This window comes from Poecilia latipinna, unplaced genomic scaffold (genome assembly GCF_001443285.1).
Source record: "Poecilia latipinna isolate Pla-1442-1.1 unplaced genomic scaffold, P_latipinna-1.0 Scaffold1279, whole genome shotgun sequence".
NCBI classification, from domain to species: domain Eukaryota; kingdom Metazoa; phylum Chordata; class Actinopteri; order Cyprinodontiformes; family Poeciliidae; genus Poecilia; species Poecilia latipinna.
The window spans coordinates 158,439-180,570 of record NW_015113895.1 but is presented as its reverse complement, the minus strand read 5'-3'; the positions used below and the strand labels follow the sequence as shown (position 1 = coordinate 180,570).

Sequence of the window (22,132 nt, the reverse complement as noted above, 5' to 3'; positions counted from 1 at the left end):
GTAAGGCGGGACTAAGCAGTTTTTTCACCCTGGGTTACAATGATATCTGCTGAATTAAAACAGAAGCTCAGGTTTGCATCTGTTTCCAGGGCAGCTTTTAACTGTCTGTGTCAGAGATGAAGGAACTGGTACAACCAATCGAATAAAAGTACGACGGTCAATACGGGCTTTGTTCTCACCTTAATGTATTCATTTGAAAATAGATGGTTGAGGGCTTCCACCGTGCAGCCTCGTCCCGGTGGACTCTGCTTCTCATTTACATAACTTTATGGCTCGCTGCACTTTCTGTTAGATAGATTGCATTTATGATTGGAAAACACACACACACACGTGCATGCACACACACACACACGCACGCGCATGCACACACTGCTGTGTTCTGGGTTTGCTTTCAGGTCCTTGAACTTTAGCTCAGCATCATAAATAATGACCTTATAAACACTAAAACTAAAATTCATCCAGCAATTTGGTGTTGTCAGTCAGTGGTCACAGGCTGGAGAGATTTTATGAATTTATGGCATCCTGATAAAGACTACTGAGGAGAAGTAATCTATCAGTCACGGGGCTGATCTTCTGGAAGGCAGCAGTGGTTGATCCGCAGCTTGAGAAGTTGACCATGGAGTGGACAAGACTGGCCCTTGTTGCTCTGGTTGTGCTGGTAACACTGGGATCGTCAAGAGCCAAGGGTAAGACCAAGAAGATACGTTATTATTCAACTCTCTAATGTCTCTGATCAGATTTATGGCATCCGGATGTGTTTTCTCACCAGACTTTCTTTTCCTCACATTTTGGCTACTCCACACACTCTTTACAGTTTTTTATAGATATCTTTCAGTTCTTTTCGAAACTGCCCTGAAAACTTATTAAAATATTAATTTGTTTACAACCTTTTCAGCTTCTCTTCAGTCTGCCGTTCCAAACATGGACAAGGGAACTCAGTTTCTTTCCTATTCATACCTTTAGTGATTTAATAATGATCGTCCTTCAATGTTCATAGAAGACATAAGCCCTCTAAAAACTGGTTTCTGCATGGATATGGTCAGGAAGCCAAACAGAATTTGATGGAGGTCTTAAGTAGCATAAAAGACAAAAGAGACAGGTATATATGCTTTAAATCATTCTTTTGTTGCTAATTGTTAGCCTCAAAAATGGCAGCCTTGATTACAGTTTTCCAGCAGCTTTCCAGATCACAAACAACTTTAGGATGGGTAAGAGACAGATCAGTGCTTGATTCTCAGTGGCAGCCAGAGTGTATTTGTATTCACAGTGAGACAGAAATGTTTGAAAAATGGCCTTATGACAAGATGTGCAGCAAGGAAAACATTTTTTGTCCAAGAAGAACATCAACAATTGTACAAAATTCTGCTGAAAGCAGTAGGAGTTTGGGACATTTGGCGTAAGAAAAGTGTTACTATGAGTCCTGATACATGAAGCACCCTGACATAATTCAAGAACATGATCACGAATAAGAAATTGGATCAAAACTTTATCCAAGAGCAACTTCTACCAAAAACCCAGAGACAAATTTGGTGATGAATTGCAAAATATGTTGAGGCAAGATCAGTCGGATGAGCAGAACTCTGCAAACCTTCATCACCTTCAAGCACCAAGAACGGATCACCACAAGTCAGGATCTGACACCCAGAAAGAATAAACTGCAGAGATGATGGAGAAGAAGAGTCAATGCTGTAAATATTGACTCTTTGCATTAATTTGAAATATTTACTCAAAATCTTCAAAAAAGTATCAAGTTTAAATTTGAATTCATTAAAAAAGTGAAATACTGACATTGGATTGGCTCGCATTCTGGGCCAAGCTCTGCATCACGATCTGGATCTGTTTCTGGATTGCTAATAATCCAATAATAATAATAATAATAATAATAATAATAATAATAATAATAATAATAATAATAATAATAATAACATCCTGTATTTGGATCAGACATGATCATTTAAACTATTAATCATATTTAGAGATTCCACTTTAAAAATCATCCAGTCTTACATGAACTCATGTCTTGGTCTCGGTGAGAATGTTTTCATTCGGAGCAGTTTGCAGATGTGCAAAATAAACAGAACATTTCGGCAACATTCAAAAGTTCAGTAATTAGCTTTTTTTTTTTGCAATTTTATTCTTCACAGTGTTTTTAAGGCTTAATTTGAATATTGAATGACAGACGATTCAATGATAGACTCATTCTCTTACCCTTCAGTGTCCCTCAGGTCCCACATTCCTTCTCATCCTTGGGAGATTTCACTGTTCCCTTCACAAGATTGCTTGAAGATGTTTTTAGCTTGGCAAACACAAAGCTGTATAAGAGCTTTGTCAGCATTCACTGTGCATGGCTGTGCCAAACTATTCACAGCACACAGAGATGTAGGCAGGAGATAAGAGAGTGTGAGAGTGAGATGTGACAGCTGTTGCTACAAACGCACACGTTCAGGTCCCGGAGGATTTCTCTGCTCACGCTGATCTCCCTTACGTTTAAGTTTGACGTTTCTTCAAAGCATAACCTGTGCTGGAGCTGGTGGACATATTTTGCTCTAACAAACATTTTGAAAAATTTGATTGCCAGAATGTTTTGTTCTCTTTGGGAGAACCACAGAACAAAAACTGTTGGTACTTTATGTAGACTGAGGCACTGAAAGAAAATTGTAGCATTCTTTTCAAGCCACAAACCCTTTTTTATCTCAGCTTTCCACTGACTTTGAAATGTTTCTGAAATATCCCTGTCAGCATTCAAAAAAAAAAAAAAAAAAAAAAAAAAAAAGCTTGGCCACGTATGTAAATTGTCCTGGTGCCATTAGTCTCATTTTGAAATTGCTAGATGAGAATGAATTACTTTAATATTGTTTCATGCAACTTTCTTCTGTGGTATAACTTCGATCACATCTCTAGGAATCAGAAAAGCCGTCCTAACTCCAGAATGCTGATCAGATGAATTTTTGTATAAACCACGAACTGTACAAATGCCTTCAGAGGAGAGTGAAACCTTTAAGCTATTATTGTCCTTTTTATACATAAGTCTCTTATTTTTCACAAATAAAAATAATAAATGCCTGGCATGCATTTATAATAAGTCCCATGTGAGTGAATACTTTACTAATAAAAATCTTCTAAGGTTTTGATCTATACTTTCCAGCCTCAAGTCCTTTACAGTCTCAGAGAGGTTTTCCTCAGGGCAGAGCTTATATGTAAACATAAGCTGCTATTAACTTTCAAAAAGTCCAGACTGAATCTCAGTTGTGTTATTTCTATTTATTTGTTTCTCCATAACGGTGCATAAAACCCTGAATGTGTGTTTATTTAAAAAAAAAAAAAAGACTACTCTTTTCTCCCGGTTTCCTGAGGACACAGAATTATTTACCTACTTGGTCTTTGTGATGATTGATGTCGATTATTTCTCATCTTTCAGGGACTTATGATGGTTACGTTCTAAAACTTACAGTTGCATAATGTAACCCTCATGCGTGGAAAAAAAACCCATAAAAATATCACGTTAAATATCAAACAATGTCAATAATATTAGTCAGTTTCATGTGCATGTTTTTCTTTCAGTTGAGGAGGAGAACCCTGAGTTCTGGAGGTCAAAGGCCAAGCAGACTCTACAGTCAGTCCTGGACAGAAAACTGAACACCAATGTTGCCAAGAACGTCATCCTTTTCCTTGGGGATGGTGAGTTACAAGAATCCCAGACATTTCCAGACTTGTCGCTAATTAACTCGTCTAAAACAGATGTGGCCACCACCATGAAGAATCAGTATTTTCCTTATTTTCTTCCCCAATTGTTTTCTTCTGCATCAGAACTTCTCTGATATTTAGAAACACACTGGAATATCGGTAGTGTGAATTATTTATTTCCTCTGGAATGCATGCAGACGTTTGTGCTGTGTGCCTCAGGAATGGGAATTACAACCTACACTGCTGCCCGAATCCTCAAAGGGCAGCTGCAGGACCAGACCGGAGAGGAGACAGTGATGACCATGGACACCTTCCCACATGTGGGGCTGGCTAAGGTTTGTACAGCACAGTAACACATGGAGATGTCCTGCTTTCTGAAGAAACTGTAAGTAAATGGAATGACGTTTTGAACTGTTTTGAACACAACTTCAAAAATGTCCCAGCAGCAGCAAAAATCTACAATGTTTTCTCATAGAAGCATTTTAAAAGACTAAATATACTCATATTATGTAACAGGAGACTTTAAATACAAATCTCATGGTCTCTCCTTGTAAATTACAGTTTTTCTCTATTGCTAGGCCACATGTGTCAGCTTCAAGACCCAGAGAACAAATCTGGCCTGCTTTGGCTTTTATGTGGCCCTCTGGACCCCAAATCATATCAATAAGTGCTCCCAGTTTTTCACAAATCTCCAAAATTCACACAAAATCCACTTTTTTCTGATTTCTGTATTTTCTCAAAATTGGTCAAAACTATTAAGTTTAAGAGATCGCTGCCTCAGCCTTACTTGATGTCAAGTAATAGTCCGTAAATGATACAGCGAGTAATAAAAAGTCACATTTAACATCATGCATTAGCACAAATATCATAAAAATTCTTTACAAATATTTCTAAATTGGCACCAAAAAAATCTGCAAAACAATTACAAAATCCCGGAGGAGCAGTCATTTATTGACATTTTAACAGTTTAATTGGTTTTATCCATATATTCTGGCACAACCGGCCCTTTAAGAACATTTAGATTTCTCATATGGTTCAAAAATGAAAATGAGTTTGACAACGTTTTGGTTTAAACGTTAAACATGAACACTGACTAATATCTAAATGGGGTTTACATGCAACCTCAGCATTCATCAGGACTACAGCTCATTGCGGTGTGTGTTTTGTGCAGACCTACAGTGTAGACTTCCAGATCCCAGACAGTGCAGCCACAGCCACGGCGTATTTGTGTGGAGTAAAAACCAACCTGAACACCATCGGAGTCAGTGCGGCGACTCGCAACGGTGTCTGCAGATCTCAGAAAGGGAATGAGGTCACCTCCATTCTGAAGTGGGCCAAAGATGCTGGTAAGGTCACCTTGTCCCTTCCAAGAACATAATTACCCCAGATTGTTCTTAGAAAATTAACCAAAATTGTATTTTTATAATTTGGAGGGTTAAGACAGAAGGGCGGGTTTACTGTGCCAATGCAGTTTTTCTAAGAAATATGATTTGTGTATTATACTTATCTAATCAGTGGATATTTGGCTGAAGCAGTTAATATTCAGTTACTGTAAAGTTACTACACTTACGTAACTGTTGTTCACAATTAGTTTGTTTTCTGTGGTTTTATTTGACTGTTGTTGTTTTTTTTCTGGCACAACTGAAAGTGAACAACATATAAAATGATGGAAGACAATCTACTGATTGCAGGAATAATCCAGTGTCCATCTTCAACATTTCCTTAGGTTAAGCTTCTCAAACAGTGCAACAAGTAGACATGTTCAGAGCTTGGAAATGACATCACTACATATGTGTGATTATCATAGAAAAAAAAAAAAAAGAAGAACTCAAGTTAAGACGCTAACCAGTTACATCACACATTACCAAAATGAGCTGCTTTGTAATAATACTAAAAGTCCCAAATACAATCATTTCTGCTGCAGCAACAGAAAACACAAGGTTGATGAAAGTGTTACAGTGAGTAATATGCTTATTATCATCTCCACTTATGAAAAAGTACAACGCTCTTGGCTACTCTCTTTTTTTTATATAACGTCAATAATGTCAAAGTGCTGTGTACTCCAGCTACCGCAAGGGGGAGCCGGACCCCACTTCGTGGTTCAATAATTGTATTCACATAAAATAACATCCAATTCTCTAAGCCTTCACAGCTTAAAGCACAATCTGTCCCCAGATTTCAAGCTTATGTTGAGAGAACAAATATTCCAACTTTGCTGATACAACAAAAATGACTCAATGTGACCTACATTGTTGCTTTTGAAGAAAACTTTAATAAATTAGGGCTCTGTCAGTGCAAGAACAAGCTAAAAAAAAGAGGAGTAGTTTCAATCACAGTTCCTTTAGCTGTTTTATCTTATGCACTGACATTTCTGTTGTGAACGGGGTAAAATAATATTCGGCTATGATACAATCTGATGTCAGACTCAGTATTTCTGCCCTTCTACATCTTTTCAAACGTTTAAAATAGCTTGAATTGGAAAAGCTCTAAAGATATTCAGAGCTTCACTATAATTAAGAATGAAGAAATGCGTATACATTAGGACAAAGTCTATTAAAAACAACAGAAACATACACATAAAAAATAGATAAGAGCTTTCAGAAGTAAAATGAAATCTTTGTGGAGGAAGCGGATTTGTGCCTTTGCACCAAAAAACCCCTCAGGTATGCGGCAAGCCTGGTTTACAGCTTAGCTCAGCTGTTTCTAATGTGCACTTTGACCCCAATTGAGTTCCAGGGTCTATACTGTGGTTTTGATACTCGGACGTTGCTACACCGATGTTATTCTTAGTCTTTGACCTGAAAAGGACTCTGCAGCACATCATTAAAACATCCTGCAGACAAGCCATGTTCCTCGTGAGACTTCATTTAGTTGTTGGGAAGAACTTCTGCAGAGAAGCGCCCCTAGCTGTCCGAAGATAAATGTAGGTGTCACTGGCAACTCAAATATATGACAGCCTGTGGACCTGGCATCAGCTGGCATTACATGGCTTAGATCTGATGATTTAATAAAATCATCATCTGAGCAAAAATGCCATTCTTCCACAATAAGATGGGTTTATATGAAAACATTGAACTGAATAACATAAATATAGACTAATAAGACTTAATTATTTTCATTTAAAAACAAAATGCTGCTACGAAAATATTGTTTTTATGCCGATTTCTGATACACTTTGAGGAATAGGAAAGAGAAGTATTGGAAGTCTCTCTAGTCGTATTACCTTAACCAATGACACTGATTTCTAAATTAGCTTTGACTACTGATATCTTCACAGACATGTAGAGGTGACATTTCTTGAGCAGTGAGACTTAACTGTCAGCTAACATACACAAAAGTCAACAAGACATTTAAAGTGTCAGATATAAATATAACCATAGTCAGAATAGCTTGAGGAAGAACTCTAATTTTGGCTATTTGTGGATTATTTCCCAATCCCTGAGTTGTAGAAAGTGTGACTATATAATAAACAATGGAATTACTTTTTTTAATCAATGCACTAATTGTAAATGGCAGATTTTGTCTGATGTCCTCCGTTAGTAGAAGGAAGCGTTGGTAGTAGTAGAAGTTGATCATTATGGGCTTCTCTATGTCCAGCTGATATTTAAAGCTCAAGGCAATATATCAAGGGTCAATATTGCGTTGCAATTCTTTTCATTTTAGGAAGCCTCCCTGCCAGCATGCCTAGGTGGGCCNAAGCTGCTATTAACTTTCAAAAAGTCCAGACTGAATCTCAGTTGTGTTATTTCTATTTATTTGTTTCTCCATAACGGTGCATAAAACCCTGAATGTGTGTTTATTTAAAAAAAAAAAAAAGACTACTCTTTTCTCCCGGTTTCCTGAGGACACAGAATTATTTACCTACTTGGTCTTTGTGATGATTGATGTCGATTATTTCTCATCTTTCAGGGACTTATGATGGTTACGTTCTAAAACTTACAGTTGCATAATGTAACCCTCATGCGTGGAAAAAAAACCCATAAAAATATCACGTTAAATATCAAACAATGTCAATAATATTAGTCAGTTTCATGTGCATGTTTTTCTTTCAGTTGAGGAGGAGAACCCTGAGTTCTGGAGGTCAAAGGCCAAGCAGACTCTACAGTCAGTCCTGGACAGAAAACTGAACACCAATGTTGCCAAGAACGTCATCCTTTTCCTTGGGGATGGTGAGTTACAAGAATCCCAGACATTTCCAGACTTGTCGCTAATTAACTCGTCTAAAACAGATGTGGCCACCACCATGAAGAATCAGTATTTTCCTTATTTTCTTCCCCAATTGTTTTCTTCTGCATCAGAACTTCTCTGATATTTAGAAACACACTGGAATATCGGTAGTGTGAATTATTTATTTCCTCTGGAATGCATGCAGACGTTTGTGCTGTGTGCCTCAGGAATGGGAATTACAACCTACACTGCTGCCCGAATCCTCAAAGGGCAGCTGCAGGACCAGACCGGAGAGGAGACAGTGATGACCATGGACACCTTCCCACATGTGGGGCTGGCTAAGGTTTGTACAGCACAGTAACACATGGAGATGTCCTGCTTTCTGAAGAAACTGTAAGTAAATGGAATGACGTTTTGAACTGTTTTGAACACAACTTCAAAAATGTCCCAGCAGCAGCAAAAATCTACAATGTTTTCTCATAGAAGCATTTTAAAAGACTAAATATACTCATATTATGTAACAGGAGACTTTAAATACAAATCTCATGGTCTCTCCTTGTAAATTACAGTTTTTCTCTATTGCTAGGCCACATGTGTCAGCTTCAAGACCCAGAGAACAAATCTGGCCTGCTTTGGCTTTTATGTGGCCCTCTGGACCCCAAATCATATCAATAAGTGCTCCCAGTTTTTCACAAATCTCCAAAATTCACACAAAATCCACTTTTTTCTGATTTCTGTATTTTCTCAAAATTGGTCAAAACTATTAAGTTTAAGAGATCGCTGCCTCAGCCTTACTTGATGTCAAGTAATAGTCCGTAAATGATACAGCGAGTAATAAAAAGTCACATTTAACATCATGCATTAGCACAAATATCATAAAAATTCTTTACAAATATTTCTAAATTGGCACCAAAAAAATCTGCAAAACAATTACAAAATCCCGGAGGAGCAGTCATTTATTGACATTTTAACAGTTTAATTGGTTTTATCCATATATTCTGGCACAACCGGCCCTTTAAGAACATTTAGATTTCTCATATGGTTCAAAAATGAAAATGAGTTTGACAACGTTTTGGTTTAAACGTTAAACATGAACACTGACTAATATCTAAATGGGGTTTACATGCAACCTCAGCATTCATCAGGACTACAGCTCATTGCGGTGTGTGTTTTGTGCAGACCTACAGTGTAGACTTCCAGATCCCAGACAGTGCAGCCACAGCCACGGCGTATTTGTGTGGAGTAAAAACCAACCTGAACACCATCGGAGTCAGTGCGGCGACTCGCAACGGTGTCTGCAGATCTCAGAAAGGGAATGAGGTCACCTCCATTCTGAAGTGGGCCAAAGATGCTGGTAAGGTCACCTTGTCCCTTCCAAGAACATAATTACCCCAGATTGTTCTTAGAAAATTAACCAAAATTGTATTTTTATAATTTGGAGGGTTAAGACAGAAGGGCGGGTTTACTGTGCCAATGCAGTTTTTCTAAGAAATATGATTTGTGTATTATACTTATCTAATCAGTGGATATTTGGCTGAAGCAGTTAATATTCAGTTACTGTAAAGTTACTACACTTACGTAACTGTTGTTCACAATTAGTTTGTTTTCTGTGGTTTTATTTGACTGTTGTTGTTTTTTTTCTGGCACAACTGAAAGTGAACAACATATAAAATGATGGAAGACAATCTACTGATTGCAGGAATAATCCAGTGTCCATCTTCAACATTTCCTTAGGTTAAGCTTCTCAAACAGTGCAACAAGTAGACATGTTCAGAGCTTGGAAATGACATCACTACATATGTGTGATTATCATAGAAAAAAAAAAAAAAGAAGAACTCAAGTTAAGACGCTAACCAGTTACATCACACATTACCAAAATGAGCTGCTTTGTAATAATACTAAAAGTCCCAAATACAATCATTTCTGCTGCAGCAACAGAAAACACAAGGTTGATGAAAGTGTTACAGTGAGTAATATGCTTATTATCATCTCCACTTATGAAAAAGTACAACGCTCTTGGCTACTCTCTTTTTTTTATATAACGTCAATAATGTCAAAGTGCTGTGTACTCCAGCTACCGCAAGGGGGAGCCGGACCCCACTTCGTGGTTCAATAATTGTATTCACATAAAATAACATCCAATTCTCTAAGCCTTCACAGCTTAAAGCACAATCTGTCCCCAGATTTCAAGCTTATGTTGAGAGAACAAATATTCCAACTTTGCTGATACAACAAAAATGACTCAATGTGACCTACATTGTTGCTTTTGAAGAAAACTTTAATAAATTAGGGCTCTGTCAGTGCAAGAACAAGCTAAAAAAAAGAGGAGTAGTTTCAATCACAGTTCCTTTAGCTGTTTTATCTTATGCACTGACATTTCTGTTGTGAACGGGGTAAAATAATATTCGGCTATGATACAATCTGATGTCAGACTCAGTATTTCTGCCCTTCTACATCTTTTCAAACGTTTAAAATAGCTTGAATTGGAAAAGCTCTAAAGATATTCAGAGCTTCACTATAATTAAGAATGAAGAAATGCGTATACATTAGGACAAAGTCTATTAAAAACAACAGAAACATACACATAAAAAATAGATAAGAGCTTTCAGAAGTAAAATGAAATCTTTGTGGAGGAAGCGGATTTGTGCCTTTGCACCAAAAAACCCCTCAGGTATGCGGCAAGCCTGGTTTACAGCTTAGCTCAGCTGTTTCTAATGTGCACTTTGACCCCAATTGAGTTCCAGGGTCTATACTGTGGTTTTGATACTCGGACGTTGCTACACCGATGTTATTCTTAGTCTTTGACCTGAAAAGGACTCTGCAGCACATCATTAAAACATCCTGCAGACAAGCCATGTTCCTCGTGAGACTTCATTTAGTTGTTGGGAAGAACTTCTGCAGAGAAGCGCCCCTAGCTGTCCGAAGATAAATGTAGGTGTCACTGGCAACTCAAATATATGACAGCCTGTGGACCTGGCATCAGCTGGCATTACATGGCTTAGATCTGATGATTTAATAAAATCATCATCTGAGCAAAAATGCCATTCTTCCACAATAAGATGGGTTTATATGAAAACATTGAACTGAATAACATAAATATAGACTAATAAGACTTAATTATTTTCATTTAAAAACAAAATGCTGCTACGAAAATATTGTTTTTATGCCGATTTCTGATACACTTTGAGGAATAGGAAAGAGAAGTATTGGAAGTCTCTCTAGTCGTATTACCTTAACCAATGACACTGATTTCTAAATTAGCTTTGACTACTGATATCTTCACAGACATGTAGAGGTGACATTTCTTGAGCAGTGAGACTTAACTGTCAGCTAACATACACAAAAGTCAACAAGACATTTAAAGTGTCAGATATAAATATAACCATAGTCAGAATAGCTTGAGGAAGAACTCTAATTTTGGCTATTTGTGGATTATTTCCCAATCCCTGAGTTGTAGAAAGTGTGACTATATAATAAACAATGGAATTACTTTTTTTAATCAATGCACTAATTGTAAATGGCAGATTTTGTCTGATGTCCTCCGTTAGTAGAAGGAAGCGTTGGTAGTAGTAGAAGTTGATCATTATGGGCTTCTCTATGTCCAGCTGATATTTAAAGCTCAAGGCAATATATCAAGGGTCAATATTGCGTTGCAATTCTTTTCATTTTAGGAAGCCTCCCTGCCAGCATGCCTAGGTGGGCCCCATGTGGGGAAAAGAAGGGCATACCATATGGGTCCCATATGGTTCCACGATGGCCCCACATGGGCCCTACATGGGCCCTGTATGGTGGTGGCCCACATGGGTTTGTCCATTTAGGGCCCATGTAGGGCCCATGTGAGCTGTGGCCCTACATGGGCAAACCCATGTGGGGCCATCGTGGAAGCCACGGACAAACCCATATGGGACCCATATATCAGCCCTCTTCTCCCCCACATGGGTCCCACCTAGGCATGCCATGTATTTTTTGACTGGGGATATAAGAATTTAAACAGTTTTTAATCTTAACTCAAACTGGGATAAAATGTTTCTGCAGTTTTAGTAACATTCTACACTTAATCATGTTACTCAATTGCTCCATTAACACAATTGCATTAATTTTGCAGGTAAGTCTGTTGGTATTGTAACGACCACACGGGTGCAGCACGCCACCCCAGCAGCCGCCTACGCCCACAGTGCCAGCAGGTCGTGGTACAGCGATGCAGACTTGCCTGATGCGGCCAAGACGGACAACTGCACCGATATCGCATCGCAGCTGATCGAAAACATAGACATCGATGTATGTTATTTTGTGCCAGAAATCACAACTACGGACATTTTTAAAACAGATTCATTCTTTCAAAGTTTCAATGTGTAAAAACGTAAGCATTCACAATAATAATGTGTGTGTATTTCTCAGGTGATCATTGGTGGAGGCAGAAAGTACATGACACCGCGGGGCACCAAAGACCCAGAATACTCCTTGGATTTGTCTTCTTGGGGCACAAGAAGAGATGGACGAAACCTAATCCAGGAGTGGCAGAGCATGAAAACAGGAAAGGTAGACCTTTTGATAACTAGAGCTGACATGTAGATCAACTAATAAAACCCTCACATCAACAAAACACATCCATCTAACTCATCAAATTTTTGGAAAGGAACTCAAAAGGGGAAATATAATAATCCTTTCAATGACTAGGTATCTGCGACATTAACAACCATGCAGTGATTACAAAATAATGCTGATATGTGCAAGAAAGTCAGTCTTAAAATATATCTTCACGATAATTTTAAAGGTCCAGTATTCAAAATCAAGTGACATATACAAACTGTATACTGCAACCAACATAACATAAAGCAACAAACTATGTGGAGTCAAGTGAGACCTGCAGGCTCTTCTGAAAACTTTGTTCAAAAATGACAAATGTGTTTTTCATCTTTTATGTAATTTGATCAGGGAGAGACAATCTGATCAAATTAAAATCAGCTTTGTTTTTTGTTTTTTTTTCTTTCTTTTTTTTTTTCAAAATAATACATTTGAATTTTCTCCTGGATGGGATCATTTTGGAAATGTGATGTTTTTGAAGACCAGAACTAAAAGTGTTGTTTGTTTTTAAGAGCAAAAACTCACTTGACCTGACTTCAAACCCCAAAGCTATCTGTAGCTTTTAGAGGAGATCTGACAGTGAAAATTACACAGAAGATTTTCAGCTGTGTTAAATTGAACTGCATTAAATAGATGTCTATAAAACAGAATGATCAAAACCTGTCTACGCAACTTATTTTTCTTTACAGTGTTAAGTTTCTTGGTCTGTGTGTTCCAGGTAGCCCACTATGTGTGGAATAAAACCGATTTTGATGCTGTTGACCCTGAAGCCACTGACTACCTCATGGGTAATTCTTCCCCCCCCCCACATTTCCATTCACTTTTGACTTATTACACGTTTCTCTCTTTGTGCAGACCCAACTTTCATGTTGAAAGCATCTCATTTTGGTCCTGATGTCTTTGGGTTTCAATGGACTCCTTTCATTTCCTACTGGCGGTGCCAGTCCTGAATACTCATAAACTCAACTCATCTACAGATGTTTTTAAGAACAAGCTACATTAAATTTCAGTTTATAGTTATGGGGAAATATAAAAATGATCACAGCTGCTTCTGTAGTTTTCTGAGACAGTGTTAATATTTGATTGTGTAACACAGAACAGGGATTGCTTTAACCAAAAGGTATTTAGATTTTCCCCCCCATTTAGACTGGTATTGTGAAAAGCAGTCAAAAACCCTCCTCATGAACATATATGCACTTTTTTTTTTATAATGTAAAACATTATACCAGTGTTTGTTTTTCTTCCCTTATAAATTGTGTTTCAACTCAAATTAAGAGAATAATCTACCTTTGTAGTCACACTCCTGACTTTGGGACATTAGTTAATCAAATATAAATAAATGAAGCAAATGTTAAAATATGCCTATTTTTTTAATAAAGTTTCTGCTTATCAACAGATGATATAATTTAAAATCATGAAAACACGAGGAAAGCTCTGCATTAACAGCTTTATTAAGTTATTTTCTAATATGTTCATATTTGTTTGAAAACAATAATAGTGGGATGAAAACCGTGGCGCTCGGCCTCATCTCAGGCTAAACTGGAAATGTGTAATTCTGATGCTGTCTCTTCACAGCTCTGTTTGAACCCGGGGATCTGCGTTATGAGATGGAGAGGGATCCAAGCACTGATCCGTCTATTGTTGAGACCACAGAAAAAGCAATCCGGATCCTGCAGAAAAATCCAAGAGGCTTCTTCCTGCTAGTGGAGGGTAAGAGGCAATGGCTTACAAGTTGTGGTGAATCTTGCGCAAATAATTCCCTTTTTCTTTTTTTGGTCCCAAATACACTTTTTCTCAGATTTACAAATTGTTTAAAGAGTTAATATTTTATAAAAACAACTTTTTTGAGCTTTACATCATGTTATAATGTTATTCCCTCATCAGAAACATACCTGGAATGCCACTTTGATTCTTTCATCCATCTTCGAGAAATCCTTGAATCTTATTGAATAGGGGCGCCCAAACGCTTGCTCTCAGAAAGTGCCTTCGTCTTACCCAAAGCTGCTTGGATCTGCAGTCTCCGCTGAGCTTCCGCCTTACAGAGCACCCTTCTCCCATCACCCCCCACTCACTCCTGCAAACTAGCTGCAGCAGCAATTGGCAAACACCTGATGGAACTGCAAATCTGCGAGCTTATAATATGAATTACTTCTCAGTCTAAAATTCATAAAAACGATTGTTAACGGCTATTGGAGAAAGGTTTTGTTTTGATGACATGCTGAAAGTGGAGTGTTAGAAAGAAAAGGAGCTTCTTAAAGAGACGGAGGCCCAATTTCACAGTGTTAATTTGATTGCAAAGTCAAAATTCCTTTATATATACAGCATTTTTTTTAACAACTGAAGGTAACATAGTTACTATCAAATGGCAGATTGTGAACGAAAAATTCATAATTCTGCCCCTTTAAAGGTTTTAGGAATTACAGTAAATTATTTTATTTCTTTTATTTATTTATTTATTTTTTTACCACCAATCTTGGGGGGGTTTAGGACAATCCTCATGCCATCAGCTTCATCTCCATCTTCCACAATGCATCATTTCAGAGGACAATGTACCCGCAGTAGATCTGGTGGCTTGACATTGATTCTGGCCGCAGCTCAATGAGTTTGCTGCAGCGTGTGCTGTAGTGGGGTGGGGGGCGGCGTGGAGGCGCTGATGTGTTTCTGTTCCACTCGGCTGCTGCGCTGGCCTCCTCATCCATCTCTCCTTTAATCTGAGGCAGCTGCCTGGGGATGCCTCGCTTCGACCGAGTGTCTTCACAATGACTCAAAAATAACGGGCAAATGTAGAAATAGAAGCAGGCATCCAGTCACTGACAGCTCCCGGAGATCTCAACTTCTCACCTGGCCTATGCTTCTCTTTCCAACATAAAGTGAAGCATTCGTACCCTTGAAGTTTTTGTTTGTTTGTTTGTTTTCACTTGACATGTTACATCCACAAACTTCCCTGTATTTTGGGTTGGGATTTATGTGACCTTATTGTGTGATCAGAATGAAAATGAGTCATGTTTTTCTTTTATTGACAATTTTAGTTTTGACAAATAAAAAGGTCGAGCATGTGGCACACATTTGTATTAGACATTCAAAGGTCACTGGGGATAGCTTAGGCTTCTTACAAGAGTATTATTGTTATTTAAAAAGCCATTTCTCAAACAATTAATTATAAATGTCCTTTGAAGAAGTTTAAACTCCAGGAATCTGGTTCATTTTGAAGGATTGAACCGTGTCTCATTTCAGCCGCTACCCAACCTAGCCTTCAGCTTCCAAAAAGAAAGAAAAAGAAAAACACAAGTTATGCTGTGACCAAATTCAAAATACCACACCTTGCCTCACAATTTTTGAATGAAGATTTAAGGAAATATGCTTTGTCTTTACATGCTGGTGAGATTACAATGATATTGTATAACTGACTGTTTCTCTTTTTCTTGATTGGTTTTTAGAGTCAAGCATTAAGATCAGAACTGTAAACCAAGGCAAAGTAGAAAGCTCAGCTAAAAACAAGCCATTTATTTTTATATTTAGCACTTGCATTAGCTTTTTCATTGCCTTTTTCCCCTCTACATGAAGCTTCCCCTGTGAGCCTCCTTGTCATACGTGTGTCCAGGGGGGAGAATCGACCAGGCCCACCACGCCGGCCGGGCCTACATGGCCCTCCACGAGGCTGTTGCTTTCGACAACGCCATCGCCAAGGGCCTCGAACTCACAAAAGAGGACGAAACTCTCACTGTAGTGACGGCCGACCACTCCCACCCTTTGACCTTCAACGGATTCCCCTTTCGAGGGCAGAGCATTCTGGGTAATTTCAGCTTGAATTTTGTCTGCAGGTTTAGGTTTAAACTTTTGCTTTGAAGTTTGAGTCTGCAGAGGCCTTTGCTTCTCTTTTCCCACTCACGCGCGTCTCTTCCCATTCATTTGGCCCTTCCAGGTGTCTGTGTTTGTGTGCACAAGCACCTGCTTCCTCACAGCTTCAGAGTCCTTCAGCCACCAGCAGCTTGACATTTCTTCTGCTTTCTCTCTCCTGCAATTACAGTCTAGGTAAACACATAGCTGACAGCCTCTCTCCTCCTCTCCTTTCTATTTCAGTCACTTCCCGTCTCTTCATCCGTCCTCTCTACCTGTCTGCAAGCATCGACCACAGTGCCTCCCTGTTTCTCACCTTCCCCTGATGGAGAGTCTTCCTACCTTTCTCACATGCTGTTAACATCTTTACCATCAGCTCTCAGCACTCAGTGGTCTCTCCTCTTCTTGCTGCTTACAGGGAGATAATGCCACACAATAGAAGAGAAGATCCCATCGCATTATACAGCTGGGAAACCTAAAAATCTTAAATTGATAAAACAAACAAATTACAACTAGTATTGATGTATTACCACCAGATTCATTATTTGGTAAATGAACAGCCAAATTAATAAATTGGATTTAAATGTATAGAAGAAATAAATAAATTCATAAATGGACATTGCATAATTACATACAAACAAAATCATACCAATGACACAAACAATCTCCCCAAGCATTAGCATGTCAAAAGATGTCAAACTCACCATAACAATAAATAAATAAATAAATAAATAAATAAATAAATAAATAAATAAATAAATAAATAAATAAATAAATAAATGTGTTAATGGCAGTTTAGCTGAATTGTTAAGGATCCTTAAAGCATTAACAGAAAATGATCAGTAGTAATGTTTCAGGATCTTAAATAGTTTTATACACAAACTTATCAAAAATATGTTAATTCCACTTTGGAGTTCGATTCCACAACCATGGAGGTGGTAAAACAAACAAACATGGGACATGAAAACAAATCCTAGTTGTAAAATTAACAACCCTTGATAAAAAAAAAAAAAAAAAATCCAAACAGCCTGAATGCCAAGCAACTCACTGCTGAATTTGATAATCCCTTATCAAGTTTTCATAGAGTTTTGTAGTGTGAACGGTGACATCTCTACTTCAGCACTTTGACTACTACTTTTCTGTCTTGTTTGAATCACAGTGAAACTTTTTGCACCTGAAGTGAAGTTTCAAGACGTTTCCAACAAAAATCCTCGGCCCAGCACTGATATTTTGAGGATTTGCTGGAGCAAAGTCTTCCCTTTTAAAATATGCTTCCCACAATAATATCGGTATCAGCCTTCCATGCTTTTATTGACTGACCTGCTGTTGTGTGGTTGTTTCAAACAGTTTCCAGCTTTCAGCTACCTCTGTCCTGCCCTCTTCCCTCCCTCTCCCTCCTCCTCTTTCCTCTCCCAGCGGTGCAGCAGTGATTAATGATACTGTGAAACTCTAAGCTCTCCATCAGCAGGGAAACTCGCCAGGCTAATGGCTCATCTGGAGAGAAACACCAAGATACTCAACAAGCTTGAGACCTTCTGCAGCGCCCTGGGGATCCGCAAAGCCCTCCTTCCATTGTGCTTGTGTGTTTTCATAACCGCTGTGTGTGCATGTGGAAACAACACAGAAAAGTGTATATTCAAGCTTCTTGTCGTGTTTTCCAGGTAAATCTCCTCTGTGGGGCACAGACTTTTTACCCTACACCACGCTGATGTACGGCAACGGACCGGGTCACAAAATCATTAACGGCAAGCGCCCTGACATTCGAAATGTCACCACCAGTAAGACTCACTCACTATTTATAGAGCAGTTGGATTCTAATTACAGAATTTAGCCACACTAAACAGGATTATGTAAAACTACAGTTCTTTGTAAACATCTGCATCTTTATTTTGTGTCATTACAACAAGGTTTGATGTGTTTTACGGAGAATTTTACAAAAGGACAGCAAGAAATAGTGCATAATTGTGAAGTGGAAAATAATACATTACTTAACACACAGTCTCAATTTCAATGAAGTTGGGATTAAGGCTGTATGGTAAATTTTTGTACCAACATTTACCCAATATTTACTGTATTGTATCAATGTTTCTACTACAATATTTCCTGTAGAAATAAATATTTCACATTTTACAGCACAATATATTTTTATTTAGGTTTTATTCAGATTTTATGTAACAAACCAACCCTGACTTAACATAGTTTAAGTCAGAATACCATGAATTGCAAATCTTGTTCAGCCTATGTTCAGTTGCCAAAGTACTCTACAAAAGACAACATATTTAATGTCCAAATGGACAAACTTTATTGTGGTTTAGCATTTCGAATTTGATGTCTGCAACAAGTTCAAAAAAAGTTGGAATTTTACATCAGACTAATATAATACTATTTAAAATCAGAAATATGAATAAAAAGTGTGTTTTTTACAAGCTTAAATGTTATTATTTCAGAAGATACATTTAATCTGACAAACAGTACTCATCTAACTACACTTTCAAATGTATTGGCTATTACTGTAGGTTTTGTTTTGGTAAAATAGTAAACTTTTACAATCAAGTTTTTGACCCAGGTGGTTGGTTGTCTGCAGTTTTTCAAGAAAATCCTCTTTGGCCTTCTTTGTTCTCTCCCTCTTTCTCTGTGCCGTTCTGAATACTTAATGGCTGCAGCCGTTTTGACGGTGGATGTTAGAAACCCAGAAGAATTTTGAAAGGAAAACCATGTGATAAGTCAAACTTGATCAGTGTGCAGGCAGAGAATTCAGCTGTTTTCCTGCAGGTTGGACATGTTCATCCTCTGTACGTTTTTTTCTTTTGCAGATGATAAAAACTACGTCCAGCTCTCTGCCGTCCCCGTAGACTCGACCACCCACAGCGGGGAGGATGTGGCGGTGCTGGCCCGTGGACCCATGGCTCACCTCTTCAGCGGAGTCCAGGAGCAAAATTACATTGCCCACGCTATGGGCTATGCTGCCTGCGTGGGGGCCGACCTGAGGCACTGCAATGGGGGGCCCATACCAACTGTGAACCCCAGCAACAGATCTGTGGCAGTTCAGACCTCATCAGCTCTGCTCCTCGGTTTGCTGCTGGCCCTAACCGTGATCATGTAAGGACCCCTGCCCAGGTGAAGCAGGGGGCTCTTACACCAGCGTAGCTTCAGGATTGTTGCTGCCAGCAAAGCATTTTGATCAGAAAGACAGAATAAGATGGTGATAAAATTTGCTTTGTTAATTTATTGGCTGCTAAAGAACTTGCTGCATCCCTATTTTTCACTAATAAAATAATTTATGACTACAACGTTGATATGATTAATGATCCATTATGCAAACACAACATTTTACTCACATCAATAGCTTTACCTGACTTCATCAGGTAAAGCAATTATATTATTCAGAATTCCAACATCAGAAGTAAAAAAAAAATATTAATACTTTCCAGCTCTCGGCTAGCACAGGGAACCTTCTTCTTATAACTTCTGCCTCCCTGTCCGAGGTGTTTAGACCTCTACTGCCTCCACTGACCGGCCTGGGCGGCTCTGAGGCATGAGAGCAGGCAACAGGAGTCTGTCCTTCAAACTTCACCATGGCATGTATGGCATAAATCTAGGAGCTAAATATCCAATTTTGAGCTTAAAATTTAGTTTGTAACCTAAATATTGAGCTTGCTCACAAATATTTTGGTTAGAGCTAGGGCTGGGCAATAAATCAATAACAGTATCGCGATAGACACATGAGCAATATCAATAAACAAATACGTTTGAGAGAAGTTTCAATAGTTTCACTGAACTCTGATCCAGAACTACACAGCATTCTGGGGGATGTAGGAAGAGGAAAGGCATTAGCTGCTCAACTTCTCACAGTGAGCTAAGCAAGGTGGGTGACATTGACTAACCCACTCATTTTTGGTTACCCGGCAACAATTTGTTTAGTAAGTTGCACGGCAACAGGTTTTGCCACCTACAATAAACAATAAAGAAAAAACAGCAGCGTGGCATAAAAAGGAGAAAATCAGCACAACAGCTCCAGATGACCTGTTACAGGAACAGGTGAGGTCATATCAACAGTTTGGCAGCATTTCAGAAATTTAAAACAATAAAAACAAATCAATAATGATTTCCACTGATATGAAATGCTTATTTTGCGGTGCACTTCTCAGCCATATAGTCCAGCTAAATAGCAGTAGAGTTAAATATTTACAGTTTGCTAGATAATTAAGTAATTAATTTGAAACTGTGACATGAGTAACATGGTGAAAATGCTAAGAGACAGTCATCTAAACATGAGTGGGAGTGCTTGCATGAATTTGAGCCTGCATTAATACTTCCTGTAATCCACATGTAGATTTATTTGATATAAACTGCATCTGTGTTGCTAAATGTTTTATAGATGTGATAAAAATGTACTTAGAATCAGTAAGTAGTAGGATTTCTGTTGCAGTACGTGTAATTTTCCAACCTGTGATGCAACAGGCGACCAAGAATCACTCCTCTTAGCTTTGATCCCTTCCTCCAATATCCGCTGTGCTAATTAAGGTTTGAGGCGGCGTGCTTTCATGATATCACTACTGCAGCCCATTAATAATGCAAAAATATTTAAAGTCCGTCTATTTTTATCTGTGACAGATTGTGGTAATTATTCTGGACATCTGGTAGGGATTGGAGTTTGTTAAGCCTGATTTGGACCCTGTGCTCATTTAGCCTGGCCAGAGGCCCTCATCGTGTTTGTTTCAGATCTTCGTCTTTTACACCGGGGCTCAATCAGATATGAGATGGTGGAGGAAAGCATCAGAGACATTTTCAATGATGCGTAAATACCAAAGGAGAGAAAAACAATGTATGTTAAGAAACAACAACAAAGCAAATTATTTTAGAAATGAACCGGACTTCACATTCAACGTTAGTAAGTAAAATGTATGTGCAGTAAGTCTTCGTCTTCGTCTACTTTTCTTTATTTTCCTGCTTATTCATCTTTCTTATGGTTGAACTCTGAATGAGCAACATTCCTCTCAGACAAAACTTCAGCCTCTCTCACCAGATTTAATCTACTTCTCAAATCTATAATAGCATCTTCTCTGAATTTTGGTCTCATAAAAATCCAAACATTAATTAGAAGTTTGTTCTTATCTCCAGCGATGAGAGCCTGAAGGTTTGGAACAGATTACTTATTTGGTCTCCAGCAGGAGCCGTGTCATTTCATCTCTGCCCTCTACGATCCCGTTAAGCCCCAAATTAATTGGGTTTAAAGTGATCTTTTAACTTTACCAACATGTTTCTTCTGGCTGGAGGTAAAATGAATGTTTTGGAGTGCTCCGGTCATGACGGAGCTAAAAATTGGGGTGATGGCATGGAGTCCTCCTATCCTCAAAAACTTAGAGCTCATCAGCAAAAATGCACCTTTTAAAAACAATTGGAAGCATAATAAAAAAAGTCAAAGACAAAACAAGTAGGCATAAAATGCAGTTTTTAAATGAAGATGTGACCCACTCATATTTGCAGAATTGTCGTAATTCAACCACAGTGGAAGGTTTTTGAACATGTCTAATTTCACCAGAAATACATTATAAAGATTGATCGTAAAATCTCTTCACACCCACATTTAGAATTCAGACATTTTTCTGTCTAAAGCCAGTGCATAACATCTCTAATGCTTTAGTGCTTCATGCAAACATTTACTTCCCTTTCTAAAAAAAAAAAAAAAATCTAATAAAACTAGAAATTAGAAAACTCTAGAAAAGTAAGGACATAAACACCAAAAGACTTGCGGTGAAATTGCAGTGAAAGGTGATTCTATAAAATATTGAGTAAGGGTGGCTGAATGCAGACACACGCCACACTTTTCAGATTTTGAATTGCAAATAAATGTTAAGAA

At 38.2% G+C, this 22,132-nt stretch overlaps 1 protein-coding gene across 1 annotated transcript; it reads left to right on the top strand.

Annotated features, from left to right (window-relative positions):
* Positions 1-374: 374 nt before the first annotated feature.
* On the top strand, positions 375-19,562 carry alp3 (alkaline phosphatase 3). Its single transcript, XM_015054810.1, has 11 exons — positions 375-686; positions 3,562-3,678; positions 3,904-4,019; positions 4,856-5,030; positions 11,957-12,129; positions 12,250-12,390; positions 13,154-13,223; positions 14,011-14,145; positions 16,037-16,228; positions 17,934-18,050; positions 19,086-19,562. The coding sequence occupies exons 1-11, from the start codon at positions 617-619 to the stop codon at positions 19,373-19,375; spliced, it is 1,596 nt and encodes a 531-aa protein (XP_014910296.1). The 5' UTR covers positions 375-616; the 3' UTR covers positions 19,376-19,562.
* The last annotated feature ends 2,570 nt before the right edge of the window (positions 19,563-22,132 follow it).